Raw genomic sequence first — 11,057 nt, forward strand, 5'->3', positions numbered from 1 at the left:
AAGGGAATCAAAGTTTAAGATCTAATGAGAGATATCGTATCATTATTTTTTATTTTCAAAAGCAAATTATAGGTGTCAAATAATAAATGTCCAGAGTTATTATTCGATAGAAAATTCTTAAAATTAACCCAAATAGACTATAAATAGAGCCCGGCGGGCCTAATTGGGCCGAACCAGGTATCGACGACCGGTCCAAGGAAGCCTCCACTCTGGCCTACTTCTAGACGACATGTGGCAAGCGACCCGGGGACCCACCCGACTACACGTCTCCATCCAATCTCTACTAATTCATATAAGAGAATCGCAAAGAGTGGTCAGGATCCATCTCGGTTGGTGAACTCCTCCTCACGACAGTCTTAGGAAGATAAGGTCGCCTTCTTCCCCTTTCCCTATCCATTTGCGAGGTAATTCTCCTCTTCTCCCTTTTAATATTATTAGTTGAATGATCTCTGTTCCAAATCTTGAGATGGATCTTGGATTCCTTTCTTTTTATTAATCGTGCGTACTTGTTGTCCCTCGAGGAAGTAGTTGATTCCAAGCAATCCGAGGTTGAATCCAAGTATAGCTGGTTTCAGCGACGTGGTGATTGCAATTGTGAGTGGTTCTCGGTGGAGTTAGCAAAGAGATGGACTAAAATTGGCTGAAATAGTTCTTAGGATTCATTTATGAGTTGACGAATCTTAATTTTACTACAGGCGCTCCTCTTGGTTGATTTAAGGGGTTTTGTGTCAGAAATATGATTGATATACTAATTCTCAGTAGGATGAGCTAAGTCATGGAGTTTGATTGGTTTTAGAGTCATCCTTCAAGAAATTGGTATTTTTATATGTCAGCATTGGTTCAAAATTGAATAGTATTCTACTCTGCCACTGATTACCCGTTTTCTATAATGTAATGGAGAGCATTTATTACCCCACCTAGCACCTAGCTTAGTTTGTCAACTATTCTTTCTTCTTGTTTGGTCTTTCAGGAACTTTGTGATTGTCGCAGTTGATGGCTTCAACAATCTCATTTTCTCCTGGCAACGTTCAACTGGCAAGGATAATAGATGACCATAGTTATGCTGGTTTGAGGCCACTGACCGCTCCCCGATATGTTTCTATCGCACGGAGACCTAAATCTCATTCATCCACGGTCATTAGAGCAAGCAATGAGAATGAGACGTCAGTGAAGACTTCAGGTTTAAGTATTGAGGAATGTGAAGCAGCAGCTGTGGCTGGAAAATTCCCTGATCCTCCTCCCCTATATAGACCCACAGGCCCCAAAGGAACACCTGTCATCCAACCACTAGTACGTATTTAATTATTTGTTCTTGATATGAGGCATTACAACATACTATAGTACTATGTAGAACATGATCAAATTCAGTCTTCAGATTTGGGTGTTATCATTTATCTTTTCAAAGACCCAAGATGATGTCTTACTGTTATCTAATCCCTCTTTTACAGGAACTTACTAAACGTCCACGCCGCAACCGAAAGTCGCCTGCACTAAGAGCTGCATTTCAGGAAACGTATCTGTCTCCAGCAAACTTTGTGCTTCCACTATTTATTCATGAAGGTGGGTCGTCAATGAAGTTTTTTTGAAAAAAAAATCCTCTTTCTATTTCCATGAGGTCTCAGAATTCTTCTTTTGTTGATCAGTTCTTTCCCTATCACTGTGGCATGTTATTATAATGTGGCAAGGCAAGAGACTGACCTTGAGTTGACTTCAACTTATGATGCTTTCAGGTGAAGAGGACGTTCCAATTGGAGCTATGCCTGGATGCTTCAGGTTGGGATGGAGGCATGGCCTTCTTGAGGAGGTGCTTATACTTTGAAAAACCTCCGAAGAAAACTGTAGCCTGTTCTGAATTTGATAGTATAGGATTTATATTTCCTTATGAATGAAGTGTTTATGCCTTTGCTGATACAATTTTCTTAGAACATGCGAATACTGTTAGTGCTACAGTTTATTATTAGTAGGATTTCTTGTTCAGATTATTTATTATAACTCTTATTTATTATTGTCTATCTTCTTAAACATGTGAATAGATATGAATCAAAGAGAAATAGGGAATTTCACGTCAAACAATTTACCGTGTACTAATACGGTCTCTTTCATGCAGGTCTACAAGGCACGAGATGTTGGTGTTAATAGTTTTGTTCTCTTTCCTAAAATCCCTGATGCATTGAAGGTTTGTCTTGCAAACATCATTGTCCTTTTATGTCTTGTGGGATCTTAAACGGTATCAGATGTGCTATTGTTCATCAGTCACAAGCAGGAGATGAGGCATTCAATGACAATGGTTTGGTACCCCGAGCTATACGCATCCTCAAGGACAAGTACCCTGACATTGTGAGTCATATTTTACTTCTTCTATATGGTTCTTTACCTTCAACTCTAGTGAAATTTTAAATTTTCTAGGTTATCTACACTGACGTGGCATTGGATCCTTATAATTCTGATGGGCATGATGGTATTGTGAGAGAAGATGGTATGCATTAATCTTGAATTTTGCCGTTTTCTGATCACAACCTAACAATTTGTACTTTGGAAATGTGTTAAGTAGTTATGACTTGTGATTTATTTCACGGTTAACAAGATCGGTCAAACCCGATCTTGATTTAGACCCGATTCAAACTCTCTCTCTTTCCCTCTTCAACTCTTTCTTCTCACTATCTCTCTTTCTTCTTCCACTCTTTCTTTTTCTTATTCTCTCTTTACCATATATACATTGTTTTTCTTATGGAGAGATTTAGCTTCGGTGAATTTCACTATATAATTTTTTAATTTTATTTCTTTATTTCTCTCTTAATTTTTTTTAAACTTTTTTCTCTCTTTTCATTTTCTTCACTGTACCAAAGTTTTTCTTTCTTTTGTTTAGTTTTCTCTTTAATCTCCTCTTCTTTTCAGTTTTTACTACGCCATAATTTTTATTTCTTTATTTTCGTATCTATATCATTTTTTCTAAATTTTAGAAAATTTTCTGTATTTATACATAATATTTAGAATTTATATATTTAAAAAAAAGTCTAATCCGATTCGGAGGACTAATACAGCCAATACATATCGTTTTTTCGAAAAATCAATCCCGATCCCAATCCCAATCTCGATTTTTCAATTAGGAGTTTAGCCTTCGTAGAATGTTAATCTGGAAACGTTAGTGATCCGGAGAAACATGGGAAATCTTAGTGAATATGAATTTATAATCTCTTAATTTGATTTTTGGCAGGAGTCATCATGAATGATGAAACTGTTCACCAGTTGTGCAAACAGGCTGTTTCACAGGTACTCTTTGAATTTCTTTCTTCTCCAATGTTAGATACCCTTGTTAGTAACTATCCAGGAACACAAACATTTATTTCTTGTGAAATAGGCCCGTGCCGGTGCTGATGTTGTCAGTCCTAGTGACATGATGGATGGTCGGATTGGAGCAATTCGTGCAGCTCTTGATGCTGAAGGCTTTCAGGATGTCTCCATTATGTCGTATACTGCAAAGTATGCTCTATCTCACTCTTCTTTGCCTGCTGCACTCTGTAAATATTATGCTTCCTTAGTTATGATTTTGCTGAACGCTTTTTACATTATGTATGTCCTGGGCAGATATGCCAGTGCATTTTATGGTCCATTCCGAGAAGCGTTAGATTCAAATCCACGCTTTGGAGATAAGAAAACGTATGCTTCTATCCACTGGGTTATCAACTTGATGGACTGTAACAATTTACTTGTAATTTAATTGTTAATCTGGCTTTTTTGAACAAAAGTTACCAGATGAACCCAGCCAATTACAGAGAAGCCCTTGTAGAGACTGAAGCAGATGAGTCTGAAGGAGCAGACATCCTTTTGGTGAATTTCCTTCTAAGAATATTCAAACTAGGATCTCTTTCTTGTGCCCTTTGGCTTATAGCAAAGTGTCCAATTGGCAGGTGAAACCAGCTTTGCCTTACTTGGATGTTATTCGTCTTCTTCGAGATAATTCCGCATTACCAATTGCTGCATATCAGGTAAATGCTATCACTTTTATATCATCTTCTCATGCATTAGTCCTAAACTGTCTATCTATTGTGTAATACGATGAGTGTACTTCATCAAATGACACATATATGTTACAGTATGTTGTAAATACGTTCTACTCTGGGTACACACCATGGTGTGCATTGTGATTACACTTCTATTTGTGTTCTAAAATTCTGGATTGGTTTGTAGTCCATTCTAGAAGCCCACTTATATTTCCATCTTCAATGGTTTTTCGGATGTTAATTCATCAACTTTCTATTGTGCAGAAACTGACCTTTTCTCGTTCTACTAATTAAGAATGAACTTTGTGCCTTTTGTCACAACCTCCTATAATACAAAATGTTGAAGGAATAGAAGGCATATTAGGGTTGTTCATGACTAATATTATCTCATATTTAACTTGCACAGCTATAGTAGTTCTAATTGGATTGATTCATAAGTGTTGCTACTGAAAGCCAACTATTCAAGCCTGTCATCCGTACTCTTAAATCAATTGTCATCTTTTGCACTTCTAATCACAATATTATTCTATGTTAGAATAAGATGTTTGTCTGCTATATGGACAAAATCTGCAGATGTAGTTGTTCCATGTCTATTATTGTACTGTTTTTCAGCAGTAACACAACTAGTCTGTGCCTTATGATGCTTCTATTTTGAACTCAGGTTTCTGGTGAGTACTCTATGATCAAAGCGGGCGGGGTACTCAAAATGATCGATGAAGAGAAGGTCATGATGGAGTCGCTTCTGTGTATCAGGCGTGCTGGGGCAGATATCATCCTCTCTTACTTTGCTCGCCAAGCTGCAAGTGTTTTATGTGGCATGAGATCGAAGTAGATCTTTGTCGCCCAAAGTTTTTCCAATTAGATATGAGAAAGCCACCGGATAGTTGCATAGACATATTGTACTTTGAGTTCGTGTTAGTCATACTATGTACCTCTTCATTGTGACCCCTTCTTTATTGTTGCCAAGATAGTGCGGTGAATAAAAGGTTATTTGAGTGATTCGTGATACAATATGAGCTTTTAGCGCCTCCCTTTTGGTGGTGGTTTGATTAGTGCTTGAAGGAAACAGAAATTTCAATCGAAAAAGGTATTTGTATCACTCTCTTAAGATGAACTCGCCGAAATGGTGAATATTGATAAAGGACACTCTAGGGTGACGTATCTCCATCATACGAAGCCAACATGTTACCCATTCAAAAGATTTAGTTTTATCAAAGCAAGTTTAATTTTGGGATAATGAATCTCGGATTATAGCTCATTTTCATATGAAACAATTTTTATTTATTTTGTGGCACATTAGACCTCTTAACTATGTGTTACTTATCCATTATATATTCTTTTTCTGCAAATTCGGTAAGGATTAATTTTAGGCTCCGTAGAGAGTGACCAATTTATTTCTATTTTGAAGAAAAGAAAAGGAGGAAAATTTTAAGTAAAATAGTTATTTAACCTTTTCTGTTATTACTGATAGAAGGATAGGTGATATTAGATACTTGAGGGGTCAAAAGTGTCAGAGATATAGAAAGATCTATGTGAAAATAGACTATAATTTAGAGGTCTGTAATTATCCCCTTTATTTTTAGCAAATAATTTACACTATGTTTGGAGGAAGAAAAGAAAAAAGAAAAGAAAATAATTATCTCGTTTTATTTGGATATACAAGAGAAAAGAAGAAAAAGGGAGAGAAAACTTGGTTCGCTCTTCGTTTCTCTCTCTTTCTCCTCTTCTCATTTTATCCAAAATGAGAGAAAAATACTTCTCGTTTTATTTCCTCATTCTCCATATCCTCTCCGTCCAAAATGGTTGTTTGAGAAGTGGAAAGTGACATTGCTCACTTGTCCCAAAAGAAGCATTTTAAATACCTCGTTCGTTGCAAGTTGGCATAAAATGGGAGAGAATTTCTGTCGTCTTCCCTGTTGGCCCATACATTGCCAGGAGAACAGGATCACAACGAATCAAACGAAGACAGTTTTTGCCACATCATCGCAGTATTCGTTTTGAATTTCCTAACTTGTGAAATTGCTTCACAAGCAGAAACGACGAGACAATTTATTGACATTAGACAGTTTTTCTTTCCACCACCACCAAAAAAAAAGGAAAAAAAAGGAAGAAGAGAGGATAGTAATTTATATAGAAAAAAAAACATAGTTTTGAGATTCTGAAAATATTCTTCTCAATTGGGAAATCTCAGGTCGATCCAAGTGGCGAAGGTATCAAGCAACACTCAACACAGAACATAATGTCACCTTCGATTTCATTTATTGACACAAGTGAAAGAGCAAAGCCTACTCACAACTATCTACAAAGAACTCTAGAGAGATCTCAGGTTAAATGCAGCATCTATAGGTACAGCAAACTCCAGATACAACTACCAAACGATTTCAACAGCGAACTACACTTCGTGAAAAGCATCAACAGACATTTAAACAGTCTGATCCGAAGAAAAGGGGCACATTTATCTCCCAACAATCTTCTCAATGCTAGAGATGAGAGTGCTTTCTGGCACAGCCCCAATCACTTGTTCTTTCTTCTCACCATTCACGAAAATCATCATAGTGGGAATGCTGCGAATGCCATGCTGTGTTGCTATATCAGGATTTTCATCAGTGTTGAGCTTGTAGCATTTCAGTTTTCCTTCATAAGTCTTTGACAGTTTCCCAATAACGGGATCAATCATTCGGCATGGTCCGCACCATGAAGCCCAAAACTCGACAAGAACTGGAATGTCAGAGTCCAAAACAAGAGATTGCCAAGTTGATTTTGTTACATCTGGAACTGCAGAAGTATAACAATAGGTTACTCAGGTAACTGACTTGAAAAGGAAGACAAAAACATTGATAAGTTCAGAGAAAGGAAAGGTTGACACAAAAGAATCTCCAGAGTCTTGATACAATTAACTATTTGCTACAGAAGACACTTCAGTGCCATGCCCACAGTGAAATGCATGCCATGTACAATCAGATAATAAAGAACATTGCATATTAATACATCTCGTTTCTTGATTCACTGTTGAAGTTTATCTGCGTAGACACATGCATGTTAGTTATTAAGAAAAAAATTTCACCGCTATCTGTACTCTCATCCCATTACATAACTGCAACTTTGATTGCCTGCTTATTTGCCTCCGCAGCTCTACAGATTGCTGAAAGACCTGATAAGCAATCAGAGTTTGAATCACATGCCAAGGTATAGCCTGTATCTCCATCTTGTATTTTATTTATTTTCCTTATAATTGGAAAATGAGAAGATAAATTAGAGGTCTTTCTCAAGACTCACAGCCCATAAATCCATAATCCTTTTTTTCCTTTTAACTTAACTAGACTACACTTTAGGTACCAAGTTTATGTGGTCACACATTACTGACATCCAATTAACGCATTAGTCACTCACTCCTGGAGGTAACAGCAACTAATGACCAACACATTCCAAAAGTAAACCATCAATGGGTTCATAATAGTTGGACGGCATCATATCCATCAAATATTTATTAACTAAATCAATTGGATCAATCTCTTAGGAAGTATTACCCATCAATAAACCATAATGACCCTCAAAATCAATGACTTTCTTCAATACTTGAGTTGAAACTTTTAATTCAGAGATCATTTCTTGAATTCTCCGCATTTTCAAACTCATACTAATTCCATCCGTCATTTTTTTAACTGGCAGGCCCATGGGATTTGGATCCTATAGTGAAGATAGTTGCCTGATGCAGTAATAATTTGCACACGTACAGGGAATTGAGGACTAGTGCAGAATTATCTGAGAGCAAGACCATGATCTTCAGCATAGCAAAAACCAAATTCACCTCCTCTATTGCTCTCTTGAGAGAATCAACTACTGTGGCCCAATAAAAGAAAAGGTAACACGGTAGATTTAATGAAAATACACCCCACTTCATAGTAAGCCAATAAGTTGCATACCAATACCATTTTAAGATTAGCCTCTGAAAGTTATTAGTTTCCAGTGTCAGCTCAATGTGCCAACTGATCATTGATACTTGAAATAATGTCACATAGAATTTAAGGTAACCCTATATTGTTAGTCTGTGACTAGTAGGTAAGTATACAGGAGTGCAGGACTCCAAGTGAGTTTCTCACCCGATAGAACTAGATTCTTCCTCATAGGTAGATGTGATTATCGGACGGGCCTGACCGGGTTCAATCCGGGCCAACCGAGCTGGGCACTATATTTGCCAGCCAACCCACTCGCGAGTGGGTCGGACCGGATAGATCGGCTAAAATAGTTTAGCCCGTTACTGTCCATCGGCTTGTGAGAGAGCGAGCTGAGCTAGCCGAGCCAGGCCTCTATATCTCGTCCACCAAAGTCACCTTTTATATATCATATGTTCACCGAATGCACATTTGTTTACCAAACCCTCGTTTGCGACAAAAGAAAGCTCATGCCTATCACCTCCCCAAGGGCATGAACCCACATCAACTCATCTACGAAGAGGAGATGCACCGTTAATAAGCTACCCTCCTCCATCCAACGCAAGGGAGTCACTCTTTATCGTTACCCTGGCCAAGCGACCGGAGACCAATATGCTGAAGGGAACTCGAACAACCAAGTCTCTCTTTCTATTTGTGCACAATTACCCCCTTCTTCATTCCCATTTTCAAGGATTTCAGACTTGGGTTCTAAATCTCTTCTCTTTTGTTCAAGTTAAAAGGGGTTCAACTCAAGGAAAGTTTCTTGGTCAAGTAGTTGGTAAGCTCGTAGACAAAATTAATTGAGAGGAAATAATCGAAAGATTTTGATCTCAGAACTCGGGATCTGGATCCGAATCCGCAATTTAAGTTTTAACCGATAATCTTATATATATATATATATATATATATATATATATATATTGATTTCTCTTTTTCTCTCGGTCTCTCTTTTTCCCTCGGGCTAGGGCACCTGATGCGCTCGGGCGACGGCGATCGGCGATGGCGAAGGTGAGTATCTCTTTTTTTTTCTCTCCTCTTACGACACGGCTGGCAAGTTCCGCGGCACGTGCTAGTCGGCACGGTCCGTGCCTGTGGCACAACCATCGTTGCTTTTAGTACCATATGACTATATGCCATATTACTGGTTTGGTGTAAACAAATGTCAACAACACTCCCAGACATTTTGAATTGTGGACTAGGGAGAACTCCAGAACTAGTGTTATAATTTATACATTGGCCAACCTATCTCTTCATCTTAATGCAACATAGACATCCTTAATCTTTCTATACTCTCTCAAGCAATATAATTTTACGAGGCTCTAGGAAATGAATTGGTTAGAAATTAGATACCTTTTCTTTTCTTCTCTTTTTTCGCATCATTCCTATTTTGGTACCTTGTGATCTTTATCTGGAAGCCTGGAAACATGATAGCAACTAGTTCCTTTTCATGCATCACTAAGCACCCCATATTCATCAATACTCCTTTTTCATCTTCTTCATCCAGCATAAAGCCATAAACAACCAAAAAGTTGACACAAACCCTAAATGGCCCTCCTCACATGACCACATGTTCTCCAGCAGATCAAACCAACACTTTCTGAAACACATTAGTTCATCACTTCATATTTTCTAGCACAAATTCTCAGCTATCATCATTTAAACATATTATCATCTCCTATTTCTATTAAGAATAGGAAGATTTTATGCACTAATTAATTTTCTGCATAACAAATACCATAGTTATAAACTTATAGGTACTAGATTCCTGCATGCTTAGCAAACAATAGATGCCATGGCATTTCTATCTTATATTCTATCAATCATAAACAGTTAATTCATGACGTGCATAAAGCATGGACATGGAAACAGTCTAAGCACATGACATGATGTCAACACATAGATACAACAAATCTTGAAACAATAAGTTCCAAAAGATATGGCAATGCAATTAGGTATTTGAATATGCACTCATGTCTACTTTGTTTGTCGATAAGAATCGTGCAATTTCAACTAGACATAAAGAACAATGAAGTAAGCATGTTCAGCTTGTGCATCTATAGAAAGTAATTGTTCATAATAAAATGTCCAAAATTTAAATAAACAATGCTAGTAAATCAAGGTGGAAGATAAGGAAATGAGATCTGGTCGGATTAGAAAACAGAATTCCTTGGACCTTTCTTTTGGCCCGCCCGCTCAGGTTGTTATGAGATATAGGAGTCTATCTCTCAAGGAGGTCCCTCCTATATCAGTCAACACACTCGCTACAGTTCATTTCTAGAATACCTAACCGGAAAGCGCTCTAAATTCACTGAACTCTCGTAGATATCTATAGCAGGATTTGTCATTTTTCTCAGTAAACAGCAACAAATGGCAATCTGATCAAACAATGCTTAACATCTATAAACATTACTAGAAGTGATAAATAATTGCGAACAGAATTACCTGAAGAAATCCGTATATCGACAGATCTACGACTATAATCTTAAAGTAAAGAAATAAACGCCAGAAACTTTAATTAGGCGACTAAATCGAACAAATACTGCAAGAGGAGGGTGCAATTAGATGTAAAGAGAAGAAATACCTTGGATTGCCGTCTCCTGGGCCTCACAAACCACAGTTCCATGGCGAATCGCCTTCACGCTCCCCCCAGCCCTAGCTGACGCCGCAGGCGGAGCTCGGGACACGAGTCTCAAACCCTTAAATTCCGGCAGAAGTGGCGACACGCCGCAGCGAAGAAGCGAGGAAGAAGGCGTCAGGGCTGCCCTCGGCACGGAAGCCGTAGCGAGAGCCGAGCGAGAAGAGGGAGCCATTAGCGAATCGAGAACGTTAGCCATGAGAGAGAGAGAGAGAGAGAGAGAGAGAGAGAGAGAGAGAGAGAGAGAGAGAGAGAGAGAGGCTGTTGATTGGGAAATGGAGAATGGATAGAGAAAGGCGTTCAGAGATCGGGCTTTTTTGTTAAGCAGTTAGACCAAACGTGCCGCCGACTAAATTTTACTTTTTTCGTGTCTTAAAGTGAGAAATTCACGAGTCATTTTTTTTTATCATACTAAAGTTAGATGGGGCTGAAATACTGGATAAAATGATAGTCTTACTAAATTTATTAAATTATCTAATTTAAATTTTA

The 11,057-nt window shown here is 38.0% G+C and overlaps 2 protein-coding genes across 4 annotated transcripts; one reads left to right on the forward strand and one right to left on the reverse strand.

The window, feature by feature from the left end:
- Positions 1–264: 264 nt before the first annotated feature.
- Positions 265–5,012, forward strand: LOC140763602 (delta-aminolevulinic acid dehydratase, chloroplastic). Of its 3 annotated transcripts, none has more exons than XM_073101872.1 (13): positions 265–404; positions 971–1,290; positions 1,449–1,560; positions 1,731–1,804; positions 2,108–2,176; positions 2,254–2,337; positions 2,407–2,476; positions 3,215–3,270; positions 3,359–3,480; positions 3,586–3,657; positions 3,747–3,828; positions 3,909–3,986; positions 4,663–5,012. In XM_073101872.1, the coding sequence occupies exons 2-13, from the start codon at positions 994–996 to the stop codon at positions 4,831–4,833; spliced, it is 1,287 nt and encodes a 428-aa protein (XP_072957973.1). In that variant the 5' UTR covers positions 265–404; positions 971–993; the 3' UTR covers positions 4,834–5,012. The 3 variants fall into 3 exon arrangements, with proteins under 3 accessions (XP_072957973.1, XP_072957976.1, XP_072957975.1); XM_073101875.1 differs by having other exon boundaries at positions 325–404; positions 991–1,290; XM_073101874.1 differs by lacking the exon at positions 265–404 and adding an exon at positions 437–594.
- A 1,221-nt stretch (positions 5,013–6,233) lies between these two features.
- LOC140761894 (thioredoxin M1, chloroplastic-like) lies at positions 6,234–10,859 on the reverse strand. Its single transcript, XM_073099415.1, has 2 exons — positions 10,515–10,859; positions 6,234–6,776 (listed from the first exon to the last, which is right to left on the reverse strand). The coding sequence occupies exons 1-2, from the start codon at positions 10,765–10,767 to the stop codon at positions 6,457–6,459; spliced, it is 573 nt and encodes a 190-aa protein (XP_072955516.1). The 5' UTR covers positions 10,768–10,859; the 3' UTR covers positions 6,234–6,456.
- Positions 10,860–11,057: the final 198 nt, after the last annotated feature.

This window comes from Typha angustifolia, chromosome 7, assembly GCF_048772165.1.
Source record: "Typha angustifolia cultivar Huaian chromosome 7, ASM4877216v1, whole genome shotgun sequence".
NCBI classification, from domain to species: Eukaryota; Viridiplantae; Streptophyta; class Magnoliopsida; order Poales; family Typhaceae; genus Typha; species Typha angustifolia.

What these genes read in the sequence shown, in the direction of transcription:
- LOC140763602 (XM_073101872.1), top strand. Translation starts at nt 994, where the DNA reads ATGGCTTCAACAATCTCATTTTCTCCTGGCAACGTTCAACTGGCAAGG. An exon ending in AGGACAAGTACCCTGACATT is followed by an intron (nt 2,338 to 2,406) that starts GTGAGTCATATT and finishes TAAATTTTCTAG; the next exon opens with GTTATCTACACTGACGTGGC. An exon ending in ATTATGTCGTATACTGCAAA is followed by an intron (nt 3,481 to 3,585) that starts GTATGCTCTATC and finishes TGTCCTGGGCAG; the next exon opens with ATATGCCAGTGCATTTTATG.
- LOC140761894 (XM_073099415.1), bottom strand. Translation starts at nt 10,767, where the DNA reads ATGGCTAACGTTCTCGATTCGCTAATGGCTCCCTCTTCTCGCTCGGCT. An exon ending in CCAGGAGACGGCAATCCAAG is followed by an intron (nt 6,777 to 10,514) that starts GTATTTCTTCTC and finishes ATACTTCTGCAG; the next exon opens with TTCCAGATGTAACAAAATCA.